This window comes from Lepus europaeus, chromosome 10, assembly GCF_033115175.1.
Source record: "Lepus europaeus isolate LE1 chromosome 10, mLepTim1.pri, whole genome shotgun sequence".
In the NCBI taxonomy this organism is placed as follows: domain Eukaryota; kingdom Metazoa; phylum Chordata; class Mammalia; order Lagomorpha; family Leporidae; genus Lepus; species Lepus europaeus.
This window is the reverse complement of record NC_084836.1, coordinates 70,760,526-70,779,355: the sequence shown is the minus strand read 5'-3', so window position 1 is coordinate 70,779,355 and position 18,830 is coordinate 70,760,526. Positions and strand designations below refer to the sequence as shown.

The following is an 18,830-nucleotide window of genomic DNA, read 5'->3' as shown; positions in this document are numbered from 1 at the left end:
ATGTATCTCTAAAATGTGTAGTAACATGGAGAAAGTAGCATTTGTATCTTTACAAATCAGAGAAATTTTCTGTAGTACTGACTGATCACATTTTGATGTTCTGATTTTCCTTATTAGGATTCCTTTGACTTTCCCTTCACTCACATCCCTCCTCCAAGTTTGTTCCAGCTACATTTGGGCTGGAAAACCTGATGAGAGGTTAAATTCTAGAGGAAGTGAAAAGACCCTTGATTTGGACAAGATTGGGTGGTAAGAAAGATTTTAGGGAGTGATACCAGGTGGTAATTTAGTTGTGGAGCAGAGATGGGGATGAGATATTTGAGAGAGTTACGAAAGATAAGACAAAATGTGCTTTCCAAACGAGAAAGATGATGTAAGATTAAAGGAAAAAAAAGTACTTTTTAAAACAGCTACAGGCTGGCGCTGCGGGTCACTAGGCTTATCCTCTGCCTGTGGCGCCGGCACCCCTGGTTCTAGTCCCGCTCGGGGCGCCAGATTCTATCCCGGTTGCTCCTCTTCCAGTCCAGCTCTCTGCTGTGGCCCGGGAAGGCAGTGGAGGATGGCCCAGGTCCTTGGGCCCTGTGCCCACATGGGAGACCAGGAGGAAGCGCCTGGCTCCTGGCTTCGGATTGGCGCAGCCGGCTGCAACGCTCTGGCCGTAGCGACCACTTGGGGGGTGAACCAACGGCAAAAGGAAGACCTTTCTCTATGTCTCTCTCTCTCTCACTGTCCACTCTGCCTGTCAAAAATAAATAAAATAAAATAAAATAAAATAAAAAATAAAAAAACAGCTATGTTCTTTCTATAGTACTTAAGAAGAAAAAAAAGCTAGTTTTATTCAGAGAAAATCTATGGATGTCGCTTAGAAATTTCATGCAGATGGCCATTACTGTATAGTGAATGTGTGTGTCTGTGTTTCCTTCCAGAATCACCCTGGAAAAAGAGACATGAATGTCTGCAATGCCATTTCCTGACAGGAGAAGGAAAGGAGATCAGCAGCTAGCTAGCTGGATTTCGAACAAGCAGGATTTTGTGTTCATTGCTTCCAACTGCAGACTTGAGTTGCCCACGCTTAAACCAGAGATACTCAGAACCCAGACAAGGCAAAAGGATTTCTTTCTCCTGTGGTTTTTGAGATCAACTGAACTGCAATGTCTAGGAGACAAAGCCAGAAAGGTAAGATGGCTGTGGGCATAAGTTGTGAAAAGCTTGGCTGTGGAGCAGTGATCCCTATTCATAGCTGCATATTTAGAATTTGTTCTTATTTAATAATGTGTATTTAGGGGTGTAAGGTTGTATCTTTGTGTACTGCTGTTATGATAATTAATACATATAACAATTGCTTTTCTACCCATACACACTTACCAAGTTGTAACTGTTTCCAGAAAGCCAAATGTATCTGGATGGGTTTTTGGAGAGTGAGTTGATGTTTGAGATACGTGATAGGAAGTGACTTCCTACAGGATGTTCTGTGTTCTGTGAGCTGGCATTTCACTGGAGAAAGGAAGTAGAGCAAGAGTAGATGCTTCCAGTGTTTGTTTCCTTCTTTAGGTTTCCTTCCGGTATTGTTAACTAAGCTTCTGATCTAAAGTAAAATGTAAGGGGCAGAGAGTCTGGAAATACCAGGAGTGGTTGTGATGAGGGGCAGGCCAACCAAGACTATAAAACCTCTTTAGCTTTCCTAGTAGCGCTGCAAAATTTTTTAATAAAAGTTAATAAAATTTAATAAAAGTTAACAACAGCATGACAACTATTATACATAACTGGAATGACCATAAGTATAAATATTCTGGCTGTTTTACCTCAGTTTTATTTTCAGTTTAAGTTAACTGTCTTTCATTCAGAACAAAACTGCGTCAATCCAGGTCTCGCCTGTTAAATATGAAGGGAATGCTGTTAAACTAAATGTTGGTTTGGCAGTTCAAAAGCCTCATTATAAGAGAGTCGTATACCAGAGCCTTGTGTGGTTTTGAAAGTGTGGTTTCATTGGATAGTCAGTCCAAATAAAGAAATTCTGAGCTCTAAGGAATAATCGTTTCTTACTAAAGATCTTGAACTGATCTGTGGAATGAAATTTATAAACTGCAAAGCTTTTTATAGCCCAAGTTTGTTTCTTCTTAGTCATCATAATTCAGTTTGGTTTTTCCCAGTCATGCTCGAGACATTGAGCATCTGTTTTCCTATTGAAAATGAGAAATTTTATAGTAAAATAGGATTTTGGGTTTGAAAATCTAATAACTTATCTAAAAAGTTTAGTATTTAATTTTCCCTAAAAAAGTTAACTGAAGCAGATTGCTTTGACTTTCATAAAACAAGAGAGTCTTTATTTCATCTCTGTGTTTTGCTTGAGCTGTAAAAAAGTATCAGCGCTTTTTTGTAATTCTACCAAATTACTATAAAAGGAATTCAAATTTTAGATCACACTGTAGACATTAAGTGCTCGCCAATTTTGGTTGAAGTTACCCTAGATTTACACTTATGTGGATCAAAATAAAACTTATGTGTTTTTAGGATTTTTTTCTGAAACAAATGTATATGTATAAATTATTTGGATATCTGATATTTCAACCAAAAAAGTACAAAATATTATAAAATTTTACCTTATTTATTATTTATTCATTTAAATTTTTTATTGCTTTAAGTTTTATTATTCCAGATAATTTGTAATTAAACTGATTTTATGGATTTAGTTGTAAGGGCCTATGGTAAATAGAGAGATATGCTGTGGTACTTTTTGTTCTCTCATGGCAACTTATTTACAAACCGTCATTTTATAACGAGTTACGTTTTTATTCCACAATAGACCATGTTTCCATACTTTGCTTTTGTCAATAAATTCCTTATTTAGTGAAATATTTAGTGGAGTTAAACTTGAATGGCTTAAATTAAATTAAATCAATTTCAATTACAACTATTGATTGCTACAAGCATTTTAGCCAACACTTAGCAGGAGTGGGGTAAATCAGGGCACTATCTGTGGACTGGAGACATATGTAGAAATGGAGAGTATTTAGAAATTCTTTCGGGGCCAACACTGTGGCGCACTGGGTTAACGCCCTGGCCTGAAGCAGTGGTATCTCATATGGGCACCGGTTCGAGACCTGACTGCTCCACTTCCTGTCCAACTCTCTACTATGGCCTGGGAATACAGTAGAAGATGGCCCAAGTCTTTGGGCCCCTGCACCCACATGGGAGACCCAGAAGAGGCTCCTGGCTCCTGGCTCCTGGCTTCAGATCGGCACAGCTCTCTGTGTAACTCTGACCTCAAATAAATAAATAATAAATCTTTAGGCCAGCGCCACGGCTCAACAGGCTAATCCTCCGCCTTGCGGCGCCGGCACACCGGGTTCTAGTCCCGGTCGGGGCACTGATCCTCTCCCGGTTGCCCCTCTTCCAGGCCAGGGAGTGCAGTGGAGGATCGCCCAAGTCCTTGGGCCCTGCACCCCGTGGGAGACCAGGATAAACACCTGGCTCCTGCCATCGGAACAGTGCCGTGCGCCGGCCGCAGCGCGCCTACCGCGGCGGCCATTGGAGGGTGAACCAATGGCAAAAAGGAAGACCTTTCTCTCTGTCTCCCTCTACTGTCCATTCTGCCTGTCAAAAAAAAAATAATAATAATAAATCTTTAAAAAATAAATAAATAAAAAAGAAAAATTCTTTTGTAGTGATTTGACAGTACTGTAACATCAGAAGTCCTTTTCAGAACAATTTTATTGAAATTTAATTTTAATGTCATAAAAGTCACTCACTTTAAGTGTAAAATTTTATTATCTTTAGTAAATTTATACAGTTGTGCAAAATCACCACAGTCCTTTTGGAAAAGTCTCTGCTAGGGCTGGTGCTATGGTGCCTCCAGATAAGCTGCTGCCAGCACCAGCACTGATTCAAGTCCTAGCTGCTCCACTTCTGATCCAGCTCCCTGCTGATGTGCCTGGGAAGGCAGCAAAGGATGGCTTACGTGCTTAGGCCCCTGCTCCCAGATTGGAGACCCAGAGGAAGCTCCTGGCTCTTGGCTTCAGCCTGGCCCAACCCTGGCCAGGCAGCCATCTGGGAAGTGAACCAGTGGATGGGAGGTCTCTCTCTCTCTCACTCTCATTCTCTTTCTCTACTTCTGCCTTTCAAATAAATAGTTGGGTCAGAGTTACACAGAGAGAGAAGGAGAGGCAGAGAGAGAGAGAGCAAGAGAGAGAGAGGTCTTCCATCCGATGGTTCACTCCCCAGTTGGCCGCAGTGGCTGGAGCTGCACCCATCTGAAGCCAGGAGCTTAGAGCCTCCTCCAGGTCTCCCACATGGATGCAGGGGCCCAAGGACTTGGGCCATCCTCCACTGCTTTCCCAGGCCATAGCAGAGCTGGATAGGAAGTGGAGCAGCCGGGACTTGAACCGGGATCCATATGGGATGCGGGCACTACAGACAGCAGCTTTACCTGCTACACCACAGCGCCGGCCCAATAAATAAAATCTTGAAAAAAAAAGTCTCCATCCCACCCAAAAAAATTATTTTTTGTTATTAATTCTTGGTCTCTATGCTACTCCAGGCACCCATATGGGATGCTGGCACTTTCAGTTTTTATTCACATATTTTGTGTATATATTAAATGTATATTCATTTATAGTTGTTATAACCTTGTTGATATATTGATGCTTATTATTTTGAATTCTCTCTGTCTCTAATCATATATCTTTAAGGGTTTAATTTTTCTGATAGTAATAATATAGATGATCCTACTCTTCTATGGGGAATACCTTTTTTAACCTTTTGCTTTTCTTTTTTTTAAAAAAAGATTTAATTATTTATTTGAGTTACACACAGAGAGAGGGAGAATAGAGAGATCTTCTATCTGCTGGTTCACTCCCCAAATGGCTGCAACAGCCGGAGCTGGGCCGATCAATTGGAAGCCAGGAGCCAGGAGCTTCTTCCAGGTCTCCCACTTGGGTGAGGGGGGGCACAAGCACTTGGGCCATCCTCCACTGTTTCCCAGCTGCATAAGCAGAGAGCTGGAAGTGAAGTGGAGCAGCCAGGACTTGAACCAGCACCCATATGGGATGCTAACACTGCAGGCAGCAGCTTTACCCACTATGCCACGGTGCCGGCCCCTAATCTTGTGCTTTTTTTTTTTTTTTTTGACAGGCAGAGTTAGACAGTGAGAGAGAGAAAGGTCTTCCTTCCATTGGTTCACCCCCAAAATGGCACTTGGGCCATCCTCCACTGCACTCCCGGGCCACAGCAGAGAGCTGAACTGGAAGAGGAGCAACGGGGACAGAATCCGGCACCCCGAGTGGGACTAGAACCCTGGGTGCTGGCACTGCAGGCTGAGGATTAGCCTGGTGAGCTGCAGTGCCGGCCAACCTTATGCTTTCAGCATCTTGTGTCTTTGACCATATAATGTGTCTCTGGTGCACACCATATAATTAGATCTTGTTTTTTTCATCCAAATTGAGAATTCCATCTTTTGATTATATAGTTCATTAACATTTAATGTAATTACCAGTATGATTTTGGGTTTATGCCTGCTTTTTGCTTTTTTCTGCATGTCTCACTTTTTGTTCCTCTTTTATTCCTTTATTGGTTTTTATATATATTTAATGTATCATTACCCTAACCCTAACCCTAGCCCTATTTAATGTATCATTAAATATATATAGTTTATTTTAATTCCTCTAATTTTTTTAAAAGCTATTTTAAAAATCGTTATTTTCTTAGTGGTTGTCCTAGAGATTGCATTATGTGTCTTTAGCTTAAAACAGTACACTTCGGGCTAATTCTTATTTAATTCTAGTAAAATACAGCAATTTTTTTTTTTTTTTTGACAGGCAGAGTGGATAGTGAGAGAGAGAGACAGAGAGAAAGGTCTTCCTTTTTGCCATTGGTTCACCCTCCAGTGGCCGCCGTGGCTGGCACGCTAATCCAAAGGCAGGAGCCAGGTGCTTCTCCTGGTCTCCCATGCAGGTGCAGGGCCCAAGCACTTGGGCCATCCTCCATTGCCTTCCCAGGCCATAGCAAAGAGCTGGCCTGGAAGAGGGGCAACTGGGATAGAATCCGGTGCCCCAACCAGGACTAGAACCCCGTGTGCCGGCGCCACAAGGCGGAGGATTAGCCTGTTAAGCCACGGCGCTGGCTCAGCAATTTTTTTCCAGTATATCTTTATTTCTCTTCCCTTTTTTGTAATGTTTTTTTACATATACCACATCTATATTTGTTTTAGGTACAATTCAGTTATAATTATTGCTTCCTTTTGCCTTAAAGATTTATTTTTTATTTATTTGAAAGGTAGAGTTAGAGAGAGGGAGAGACAGAGATCTTCAGTCTGCTGGTTCACTCCAAATGGCTAGCAGTACAGCCTTAGGCAAGTCATTTAACCTCTTAAAGCTTTGCCTATGAAATACCCTTTTTACTTTGGAACTCAGCAGTTAAGGATTATTTGTTTTAACCACATTGTTTTACAGATTGGGAAATAGGACCAAAGAGGAGAGTGAATGCCTAAGATATCCTGCCTGCCTATCCCTCAACCTAACTTTAGACTGTTATAGAACCTGGGGGTTTGTATGTATAAAACGTTAAGCTTACACAAAATGCTGTCCCAGATAAAACCTGCAATGGATTCCTTTATCACATATAATCCAATTGATAGGAGAGGGGAGTTCAAGTCCCTGTTGTCCTTCCTGGGTGATGGAGGCCCTGTTGTCTTTAGCGAGTGGCTGCCAAGGTCACCCTGGGTGTCCGTGTGCAGCTACCAGAGAAAGAAATAGTGGAGGATCACCAGAAGGCAGTTTCCATGGGTCTTGATAAAAATGTACACACTACTTCTGCTCTCATTTCATTGGCCAGAACTCCGTCACATCATTATATTTAAATGCAGAGAAAACCGGGAAGCATGGTATAGCTGTGTGTCTGGAAGGAGGAGGGTGTTGGGTTTGCAGAGCACACTCAGCTGCCGTATCTGTTAAGAGATGAAATGGAAAAATTAGTTCAAAATGACTTCCTACTAATTTAGCACTTAATATTATAGTATTATTATTTTTTCATTATAATAGTTTTATCTCCTTAACTCCTTAAATAGATTACAAGTGTCCCCTACTGTACTTACTAAATACTGGATGTGCTTTTGCTTAATATATATTTATGGAATGAATTCTAAGAATTTTTGGAATGAGAAATGATCATCTAATTATAGTTTACCATGTTTTTAAAAATCTACAAATTCTTGATCAGATGTGATTTTTGTCCCTCTGAATAACTTTTCTTTTTTAAAGATCTATTTATTTGTTTGAAAGGCAGAGATTCAGAGAAAGAGACAGAGAGAAAAAGATCTTCCGTCCACTGGTTCACTCTCTAAATTGCCGCAACAGCTAGAGCTGGGCCAGGCTGGAGCCAGGAGCTTCTTCCAGGTCTCCCAAGAGGATGCAGGGGGCCCAAGTACTTAGTTGCATTAGCAGGGAGCTGGATCAGAAGTAGAGAGGCGGGGACTTGAACCAGTGCCCATATGAGTTGCTGGCACTGACTGCAGAAACTTAACCTTCTACCCTACAGCTCCGGCTCCTGAATAATTTTTCAGTGTTACTATTGACAGTAATAGCCTTCATTTTAATTTTTAAAATTCTGCTAAAGCATGTAACATGAAATTTTCTATCTTAACTATTTTTTACCATACATTTCAATGACATTAAGTACATTCACATTTTTTTGCAACCCTCACCACCATTGCTGCCCATAACTTTTCTTCATTTTGTAAACTAAAACTCTGTGCCTGTCAAACAAAAATTCACCATTCCCTCTTCCTTCCAGCTTCTGGTAACCACTATTATACTTTGTTTCTATAAATTTCACTTCTCTAGATATTTGTCCTTTTGTAACTGGCTTTATTTCACTTAGCATAACATAGTCAAGGTTCATCCATGCTGTCAGAATTTCCTACCTTTGTAAGGCTGAATGTGTTATTACATGTACATGCCACTTTTTTTTGTTTTTAATCCATTCTTCTGGTGATGCACTTAGGTTGTTTCCATCTGTCAGCTGTTGTGAATAATGCTATTATGAGTGCACAATATTTGTTGAAATTCCTGCTTCCATTTCTTTTTGATATGATATGTACCTGGAAGTGGAATTGCTACATCCCATGGTAATTCTATTTTTAGTGGTTTGACGAAGGCTCTATTTTTTTAATGCTAGCTGCAGTCCCACCTACAGTACACAGGGTTCCAATTTATCCACATCAGGTAACTTTGGCACCATTAAACCACCAGCATCTGGCAGAGGTTACCAGTAACACATGTAATAAAGATGAAACAGAGAACTAAAAACCTTGGTTTTAGAGATTTATTTATTTGAAAGGCACAGTGACAGAGAAAGAGGGACAGAGAGAGAGAAAGAGATCTGTCCACTACTTTGCTCCCCAATGGCCACAATGGCCAGTCTGGGCCAGGCTAAAACCAGGAACCAGGAACTCCACTTGAGTCTCCCACATAAGTGATAGGGGCCCAAGTACTTGGACCATCTGCTGCTGCTTTCAAGGCACTTTAGCAGGGAGCTGGATGGGAAGTGGAATAACCAGTATTCTGATATGGGATGTTGGCACCACAAGCAATAGCTTAATCCACTTTGCCACAACACAGACCTCTGAAAAACTTTTTAATACATGTTTTAGATGTGAAGAATACAGCAGTTAAAATTAAGAACTCTAATGTAGGTTTTTTTTTTTTTTAAGATTATTTATTTGAGTTACACACAGAGAAAGAGAGGCAGAGAGAGAGAAAGAGGTCTTCCATCCGTTGGTTCGCTCCCCCAACTGGCCACAATGGCTGGAGCTGCGTCGATCCGAAGCCAGGAGCCAGGAGCCAGGAGCTTCTTCCGGGTCTCCCATGCAGGTGCAGGGGCCCAAGGACTTGGGCCATCTTCTACTGTTTTCCCAGGCCGCAGCAGAGAGCTGGATCGGAAGTGGAGCAGCTGGGACTCAAACTGGCACCCATATGGGATGCCAGCACTACAGGCAGTGGCTTTACCCGCTATGCCGTAGTGCTGGTCCCTCTAATGTAGTTTTAAAAACAGAGTGGTAACATTTGGAAAAAATTAGTGAATTCCAATTTAAGTTATAAGAAACCATCCATACAGGGGCAGGTGTTTAGCCTAATGACTATGGCACTGGTTAAAAGAGGCCCGTGTTGGGGCTGGTGCTGTGGTGCGCTACTAGCACTAGCATCACATATAGGTACCAGTTTGAGTCCTGGCTGCTTTTTTTTCCCATCTGGCTCCCTGGTAATGGTCTGGGAAAAGCAGCAGAAGATGGCCTGAGTCTCTGGGCTCTTGCCACCCAGTGGGATACCTGGAAGAAGTTCCTGCCTCTCCTGGCTTTGGCTTGGCCCAGCCGTGGCCATTATGCCATTTCGGGAGTAAACTAGTAGATGGAAGATCTCTCTCTCTCTGCCTCTGCCTCAATCCCTCTCTCTGTATAACTCTGCCTTTCAAATAAATAATTTTTTTTTAATTTAATGTTTTAATTTATTTATTTGAAAGGCAGAATTACTGGGAGGCAGAGGGATCTTTCATCTGCTGGTTCACTTCCCAGATGGCCACAACAGCCAGAGCTGTGCTGATCCGAAGCCAGGAAATTCTTCCGGGTGTCCCACGCGGGTACAGGGGGCCAAGGACTTGAGCCATCTTCTACTGTTTTCCCAGGTCACAGCAGAGAACTGGATTGGAAGTGGAGCAGCCGGGTCTCAAGCTGGCGCCCATTTGGGATGCCAGCACTGCAGGCGGCAGCATTACCCACTATGCAACAAAACTGGCCCTCAGATAAATAAATCTTTTAAAAAATATATTTATTTTTTATTTATTTGAAAGACAAGAGTTACAGAGAGAGGTAGAGACTGAGAGAGAGGTCTTCCATCTGCTGATCCACTCCCCAGATGGCCGCAGTGGCTGGAGCTGAGCCAATCCAAAGTCAGGAACCAGGAGCTTCCCCTGGGCCCCCCACGTGGGTACAGGGGCCCAAGGACTTGGGCCATCTCCCACTGGCCATAGCAGAGAGCGGGATTGGAAGAGGAGCAGCCCAGACTTGAACCGGCGCCCATATGAGATTCTGGCGCTTTAGGCCAGGGCTTTAACATGCTGCGCCACAGCACTGGTCCCAAATAAATAAATCTTAAAAAAAAAAAAAAAGTAAGTAAATAAAAGAGACCCATGTCCCACTGAAATGAATGCCTGGACTCAGTACACAACTCCAGCTCCTCACTCTAGTTGCCTGCTCATGTGGGAGGCTGAGGTATGATTTGGCTTTAAATGTATTTAAAAGAAACAAAAATGCTACAAATCAGTTTCCTAAGTGTTTTTCTCAAGAAATTAGGAGAGCAGCAAGGAAATAAAATGACCCATGAATAGTGGAATTCTAGTATTTTTTTTTCCCCCTTGCTTTATTGTAGTGGTTGGGAATTTCAATTTAACAGAATTAGTAAAGGCAAAAATCTTTGTTTTATTTCTTGGTCTTAAAGAAAAGATCTCAACATTTCACTGTTAATGTTGTTTGTGGTAGGATTTTTTTTTTTTTGATAACTTACATAGAAAATCACAGATAACCCTGAAAGAAACTGTTAGAATTGATGATTTTAGCAGTTTTGCTATGATTATATCATTCTACTAAAAGCAATCATACCTGCAATCAGTAGGTAGAAAACAACTTAAAAACAGATGTCATTTACAGTTGCACAGGAAGTATAAAAAAGAATAAGCTCAATGAAAGGTATTGTAAGAACACTTTCAGAAAATGATGTAAAACAGTGAAAGAAATGAAAGTACTCTTAAACTGAGAGACGTACCATATTCACGGATTGGAAAACTCAATATTTTGAGGATAACTGTTCTCACAAAATGATTTATAGATAAATGCGGATTCCTTAAAAGTGGTTTGTTGGTTTTGTTTTTCCAGCTTGAGTGATTCTGAAACATGTTTGAAATGCAAAAGGCCAAGTACAGTCAGCGCATTCTTGAAGAAGAGCAGCATGGTCATAGAATTTGTAAATCAGGCCGGTGCCATGGCTTAACAGGCTAATCCTCCGCCTTGTGGCGCCAGCATACCAGGTTCTAGTCCCGGTCAGGGCGCCGGATTCTATCCCGGTTGCCCCTCTTCCAGGCCAGCTCTCTGCTATGGCCCCTCTTCCAGGCCAGCTCTCTGCTATGGCCCGGGAAGGCAGTGGAGGATGGCCCAGGTCCTTGGGCCCTGCACCCACATGGGAGACCAGGAGAAGCACCTGGCTCCTGGCTTCGGATCAGCGAGATGCGCTGGCCGCAGCGGCCATTGGAGGGTGAACCAACGGCAAAAAGGAAGACCTTTCTCTCTGTCTCTCTCTCTCACTATCCACTCTGCCTGTTAAAAAAAAAAAAAAAAAAAGAATTTGTAAATCAGATATCTGATTATAGGGAAAGGCATGTGGCACAGCAGTTGAGATGCCACTTGGAGTGCTTGGGTTCTAGTGCCAGCTCCATGTCCATTTCCAACTTCCTGCTGATATGCACCCTGGAAGGTAAGCCAGGTGATGGCTCAGGTACTTGGGTCCCTGCCACCCATATTGGAATTCTGGGCCCCTGGCTTTGGCCTGGCCCAGCTCTGGCTATTGTGGGCATTGGGAGACTGAACCAATGGATGGAAAGTCTTTATATCTCTCTGCCTTTCAAATAAGAATAACTTAATAAATAGAAATTTAAAGAAATAAAGTTACCTTAAAACTTATTATAAAACCGTAGTATTGACCACAACATAGTATTGCCATAAGATAGAAATATAGGCAATTGGAACAGAGAGCACCAAAATTTCTTCATATTTTGAGATTTTGTTTACTCAAAGGGAAGCACTATAGAGTAAATGAGGAAAGGATTTTTTTAAAATAAATTAGTTCTGGGATATTTAGAAACCTATATCAAAAAATTCCAGGGTTTAGATTATAGATATAAATAGACAGGACAATAAAGCTTCTGAAAGATCATTTAGAAGAATATTTTCAAGATTTCAGAGCAAGGAAGATTTTTTATTACCTTATTTTCCTAATAACATTAACATTTTATTATTGAAGAATTTCTTTATAAAAAGAGATGAGTGCAGTGAACTTGCTTATACCTATAACTCAGATTCAGTAATTGTATGGCTAATCTTTTTTTGTTTGTGCTTCTACCCACTGTATTTTGAAGTAAATTGCTGTCATTGTATTAGGCAAAGGCTTTTTAAATAGGACATAAAAAATAGTAACCATGAAGGAAAGGAATTAATGTCAGTATATTGTTACATTAGAACTTTTCTTCATCAAAAGGCACAATGAAGACAGTAACAAGGCAAGTTACAAAGTGGGAAGAAGAAATTTGCATCATGTTTAACTGATAGAGAAATAGTGTAGGTCAACAAGAAAAAGGCAAGTTCTCCTCCAAAAACTGAGAAGTAGGCATGTCAGGAACAAGAATATCTAAATAGCTGATAATATTTATTTTTTTTTATTTTTTTATTTTTTTATTTTTGACAGGCAGAGTGGACAGTGAGAGAGAGACAGAGAGAAAGGTCTTCCTTTTGCCGTTGGTTCACCCTCCAATGGCCGCCGCGGTAGCACGCTGCGGCCGGTGCACTGCGCTGATCCGATGGCAGGAGCCAGGTGCTTCTCCTGGTCTCCCATGGGGTGCAGGGCCCAAGCACTTGGGCCATCCTCCACTGCCTTCCCGGGCCACAGCAGAGAGCTGGCCTGGAAGAGGGGCAACCGGGACAGGATCGGTGCCCCGACCGGGACTAGGAGGATTAGCCTAGTGAGCCGCGGCGCCAGCCAGCTGATAATATTTATAAAGGCACTCAGTCTCTAGAAATGAGTGAATGCAAGTTGAAGCCACGAACTACTGTTACTCTTCTCTCAGAATGGCTAAACATTAAAAAGGCACCAAAAGTGTGTAGTGAGCAATAGAAACTCCCAAACACTTAGTGAGAATCTAAGTTGAGATAGTTGCTTTGGCACACTGTCATTATGTACTAAAGTTGAGGAGAAGATATGCACACCATCTGACTTAGTTCTGTTCTTTTTTGTGCGTGTATTCAACAGAAACAGAACCACCAGGCTGCTTGCACAAGAACATTCAGAACAGCATGTATAGTTTATACTGGCTAAAGACTGTAGGCACCCCAGGTGTGTGCCAATAGCAGATAGATGAGTAGATGACACATAATCACATAAGGAAATATTACTCAACAGTGAAAATGAACAAACTTCATTTTCTTGCAGGAACATACCTTGTGAGTCTTAGAAATGCTGTTGAGCAAAACAAGCCATGGCAGCAAGAATAAAACTCATGCAGGGTAGATAAAGGTAAAGCTAAATAAACCATAATATTTGAGGGTATATACTTAGGCAGCATCAACTATAAAGAAAGAAGTGAAAGTCTGGAGTGGGTTGGTTACCTTTGGCAATTGAGGGGGAAGACTTCCAGGGATCTAGCAGTGTTTTCTTTCTTAAGCTAAGTAGTAGTACTTGAGTATTTGTTTTGTAGTAAATGAGCAAGTGTGTGTACTGTACATGTATTATGTTTCACATTTCATTAGACCAGAAAGGGCTTAAACAGGTGTGTTACTTAAGTAGTGTGTCTCTAACCTTCCCAAGTTTTAACACTGAGAGCTGCTTTGTGGTAATTGTTACAACTATTTGGAGATAGAAATATAAATTGAAGTAGATTATTTATCCATAGTCAGTTTAAGAGAGAAGGTGACAGATTTCTCATTTGTATGGGGGTTATTGAATGAAGACTGACAGGTTTTGCTGTGCTGTAGTTTTATGAGGAAAGTTGTTTTGTTGGAGTCAGAAGCAAGTGGTTAAGATTGAACCATTTGTTTATGCAGTTTGAAGCCCAGGGGATGAGGTGAGATGGAGAGAGCGAGTATTCACTACTTTAGAGTGCTAGCGGGAACACCCAAAGCAAAGTCTTTTATAATGGCAAATAAAATATCTCTCATATCTAAACGGGAATTAGTACTTCACATAATACCTGAAAAACACAGTTTAACACCTGGCTTTAGTCTTGGCTGTTGCAAGCATTTGGGGAGTGAACCAGAAGATGAAAGATTTCTCTTTCTCTGTTTTGTCTCTCTCCTTCTCTCTCTCTCTCCCTCCCTCCCTCCCTGGCTCACTCTCTGGCTCTCTGTTGCTCTGCCTTTAAACAAAATTTTTTCAAAAGCATTATTTCCTTTTTCTAATGGTCCAGATTCTTAGGAATTCTACCAGCTATTCTGTACTGACCTTAGTAATTAAGATTTGTTTGAATTTTAACATCACAGTTCTTGGGGCCTGCGTTGAGTTAAGTTGCTACTTGCAGTGCCAGTAATCCATATAAGAGCTCTGGTTCGAGTCCTGGATGCTCTACTTCCAATCCAGTTTCCTGCTAATGCCTGAAAATGCAGTGAAAGATGGCCCAAATACTTTGGTTCCTGCCACCATGTGTGACACGCAGACAGAGTTCCTGGTTCTTGGCTGCATCCTGGCCCAGCCATCCAGCAGATGGAAGATTGATATTCTCTCTCTCTCTCTCTCTCTCTCTTTCTCTCTCTTTTTCTCTCTCCCTTTAAAATAAATCTTTAAAAATATATGTCACAATTCTTAAATGCTTTAATTTTTGACTTAGAGAATAATGTCTTTCCTGGTATAGCTGGTAGAATTCTTGACAATTTGAAGACAGTGGGGAGTAGGAAAGGACTTTTTAAAAGCACTGTGCATTTTGCTTCATGTATTGGAGAACTAATTCCAGACTAATGAGAGGTAGCATTGAGACAGAGGTAGTTGGACATCAAATCGATAGCATTACCTCTTGGCTCTTCTTGGTAGCATGTTGCTAGGGTTGGTGAAAGGGGAACTGCCTTTTCTGTCCAATAATTGACAGAATTATTATTGGAACCAGCAAAATTTTAAAGCTACGAGACCCTAAAGAATTCTTTGAACTTAAAATATAAAAGCTAGTCTGTTGTTGCCCCTGCTTAAAACTTGGAAAAATTGGCCAGCGCTGTGGCTTAACAGGCTAATCCTCCGCCTTGCGGCTCTGGCACACCGGGTTCTAGTCCCGGTCGGGGCACCGATCCTGTCCCGGTTGCCCCTCTTCCAGGCCAGCTCTCTGCTGTGGCCAGGGAGTACAGTGGAGGATGGCCCAAGTGCTTGGGCCCTGCATCCCATGGGAAACCAGGAGAAGCACCTGGCTCCTGCCATCGGATCAGCGCGGTGCGCCGGCCGCAGCACACCTACTGCGGCAGCCATTGGAGGGTGAACCAATGGCAAAAAGGAAGACCTTTCTCTGTCTCCCTCTACTGTCCACTCTGCCTGTCAAAAATTAAAAAAAAAAAAAAAAAAAACCTCAGAAAAATCTATTAGGGTGAGTAAGATAGGATTTTTTTTTATTTAAAGATTTATTTATTTACTTGAAAGTCAGAGTTACACAGAGGGAGAAGGAGATGTAGAGAGAGAGAGAGAGGTCTTCCACCCACTGGTTCACTCCCCAATTGGCCGCAACAGCCGGAGCTGCGCTAATCTGAAGCCAGGAGCCAGGAGCTTCTTCCGGGTCTCCCATGCGGGTGCAGGGGCCCAAGGGCTTGGGCCATCCTCCACTGCTTTCCCAGGCCATAGCAGAGAGATGGATTGGAAGTGGAGCAGCCGGGTCTTGAACCAGCACCCATATGAGATGTTGGCACTGTAGGCAGCAGCTTTATCCACTACGCCACAGCACCAGCCCCAGATAGGATTTAATTGTTTGTCTCTGTAATAAAAACCCTTACCTTTTCCACCAAGCTCTACATGGAAAAACCAGAACTCATTCTAGAAGTTGGAAAGTTCCCTGTTTCAAGCTTTATCTTACAAGGAGAGATACAACATTCTCCAGAATGTGGAAAAATGTAGTCAGTAACAAAGACTGTAGACAAAGGAAAGCAGAAATAACAGGAAGATAAAAGATTGATTTTTCCTTCCTCCCTCCCTCCCTCCCTCCCTCCCTCCCTCCCTCTCTCCCTCCGGGCCTTCCTGCCTTCCTTCCTCCTGCCTGCCTGCCTTCCGCAGAGTTAGACAGTGAGAGAGAAAGACAGAGAAAAAGGTCTTCCTTTGCCATTCACCCTCCAATGGCCGCTGTGGCCATGGTGCCGATCCGAAGCCAGGAGCCAGGCACTTCCTCCTGGTCTCCTATGCAGGTGCAGGGCCCAAGCACTTGGGCCATCCTCCACTGCACTCCCGGGCCACAGCAGAGAGCTGGACTGGAAGAGGGGCAACCGGGACAGAATCCAGTGCCCTAACTGGGACTAGAACCCAGGGTGCCAGTGACGCAGGCAGAGGATTAGCCTAGTGAGCCACAGCACCAGCCTAGGTTGCTGTTTTCTAAATGAAGACCCATTTAACAGATTGGTGGTGAGAAAAATATGGATTTTTTTTTTTCTGATCATATGAAAAAGAACCATCTGAAATGGCTAGAAAACTAGCCAGTGGGATGAAGAGGCCTGCGTGCTCCCAGCCTACTGAGGATGTTTTTGTCTGATTGCTTCCTGCTAAGCTTGGTTCCCCATTATTGACACGTTCCTTCTTTCATAAATATCTCATTTCTTACCCAGTCACGTATCCTCCACATTTAAGTACGTTGGCAGAAGAGAGGATTGCTGCCCAGGAAGTTAAAGTTGGTGCTATCTTTAGTGTTGAAGATCTGAATACAATGTAGGCCTTAGCTAGTGATTCCAGTGATGGTAACTTTCTTTCCCTTGCCCTCATATTTATATAGTACTAGTCCTGGTCCCCGCATGTGCCATTAGCGCGCGTGAAGAAACTGAACTCCACTTGTGGTTTTATTGGTGACTTACATATGGATTATTCTCCAAGTTAGCATGATCATTTCTTTTTTTTTTCTTTTCTTTTCTTCTTCTTCTTCTTCTTCTTCTTCTTTTTTTTTTTTTTTTTTTTTTTAACAGGCAGAGTTAGACAGTGAGAGAGAGAGAGAGAGCAGAGAGAAAGGTCTTCCTTTTTGCCATTGGTTCACTCCCCAAATGGCTGTTGTGGCCGGCGCACCATGCTGATCCAAAGCCAGGAGCCAGGCTCTTCCTCCTGGTCTCCCATGCGAGTGCAGGGCCCAAGCACTTGGGCCATCCTCCACTGCACTCCCGGGCCACAGCAGAGAGCTGGACTGGACGAGGAGCAACCGGGACAGCATCCGGCGCCCCAACTGGGACTAGAACCTGGGGTGCCGGCGCTGCAGGCAGAGGATTAGCTTATTGAGCCGCAGCACCAGCCAGATCATTTCTTTTATGGCCCAATGTTGGCTGTGTTCAGTCTGAAGAACTTCAGGTTGTTTAGTTGCTCAGAAGGTACCACTTTTGCAAAAGTTAGCACATATGTAGGCTCTGCTCTTGAATTTATTTTTTAATTTTTAAAAGGAAGTTGAGGGGCCAGTGTTTTAGTGCACTACAACATTGCTTAAGACACCAGCATTCCTTAGGGGGGCCAGTTCCTGTCCTGGCTGCTCCACTTCTGATCCAGCTTTCTGCTAATGCATCAAAAGGTGCCCTGTGGGAGACCCAGATGGAGATCCAGGTTTCTGGCTTCAGCCTGGACCAGACCTGGTTGTTGGCAGCTATTTGGGGAATGAACCAGTAGGAGGAAGGTATCTCTCATTCTCACTGTCACTCTCTGACTCTGCCTTTCAAATAAATAATATAGATCTTATGAGAAAAAAATGAAGTTGATACGGTTAGAGAAAATATGACATAATCACAGTTATTAGTACCTATATTTGTTTCTTTGTTTTATAATTTATTTACTTATTTGAAAGGCAGAGTGACAGGAGAGGCACAGCAATCTGCTGCCTGTTGGGGTACTTCCCGAATGGCCGGGGTTGCTCTGGGCTTAAACCAGGGACCCCAAAACTCCATATAGGTCTCCCATGTGGTAGCAGGGGGCCAAGTACTTGGGCCATCTTGCACTGTTTTCCTAGGCCAATGTCAGGGAGTGAGGTCAGCAGTGGAACAGCTGAGACTTCAACTGGCACTCCAGTATATAGATGACAGCATCACAAGTGGTAGCTTAACCCACTGTGCCAGAATGCTGGCCCCTTTACCTGTACTCAGTTGGATATTTACCTTTCTGTCCTTTCTTTGTGCATGGTGAAATATAAATAACCTACCGGTTCAGTCCCCAAATGCCCACCACAGCTGGGGCTGAGCCAGGCCACAGCTGGGAGCCAGGAATTCAATCCAAGTCTCCCTTTTGGGTGTCAGGGACTCAAGTACTGATCCTGGCATCTGCTTTAGCAGGAAGCTGGAATTGGGAGCAGAGCCACCAAGGGAACACGGATGTCCTATGGGTCACTGGTGTTGTGAGTAGATTCTTTTTTTTTTTTTTTTTTAGTTTTTAAGGATTTTATTCAGTGAGAGGAATGCGCAGGAAAGTGAGGACTTTATTTAGGGGAGAAAGAGAGTTCTAGAAGCTAAGTTGGGTCCATACCAGGTAGAGAACAGGCCAGGAGCAAGCCACATGGAGCAAGCATATGGTTATGAGCAGCCACATGTAACTTAGTGCAGCAGCAATGCAAAGGCAGTGGTGGGGCCAGCGCTGTGGCATAGAGGGTAAAGCTGCCGCCTGCAGTGCCACCATCCCATATGGGCACTGGTTCAAGTTCCAGTTGCTCCGCTTCTGATCCAGCTCTCTGCTATGGCTTAGCAAAGCAGTAGAAGGTGGCCCGTATCCTTGGGCCCCTGCACCTGAGTGGGAGACCCAGAAGAAACTCCTGGCTCCTGGCTTCGGATCAGCCCAGCGCTGGCAATTGCGGCCAACTGGGGAGTGAACCAGTGGATGGAAGACTCTCTC

At 43.0% G+C, this 18,830-nt stretch overlaps 1 protein-coding gene across 3 annotated transcripts in view; it reads left to right on the top strand.

Annotated features, from left to right (window-relative positions):
• Window positions 1-18,830, top strand: part of SPATS2 (spermatogenesis associated serine rich 2) — a 143,849-nt gene that overhangs the window by 74,133 nt on the left and 50,886 nt on the right. For 2 of the 3 annotated variants that reach the window (XM_062203714.1, XM_062203715.1), the window contains exon 3: window positions 927-1,176. In XM_062203714.1, coding sequence (XP_062059698.1) covers window positions 952-1,176 — 225 coding nt within the window. In that variant the 5' untranslated portion in view covers window positions 927-951. Of the gene's footprint in view, window positions 1-926; window positions 1,177-18,830 lie in introns of those variants that run through there. The other variant, XM_062203716.1, reaches the window with a different exon arrangement.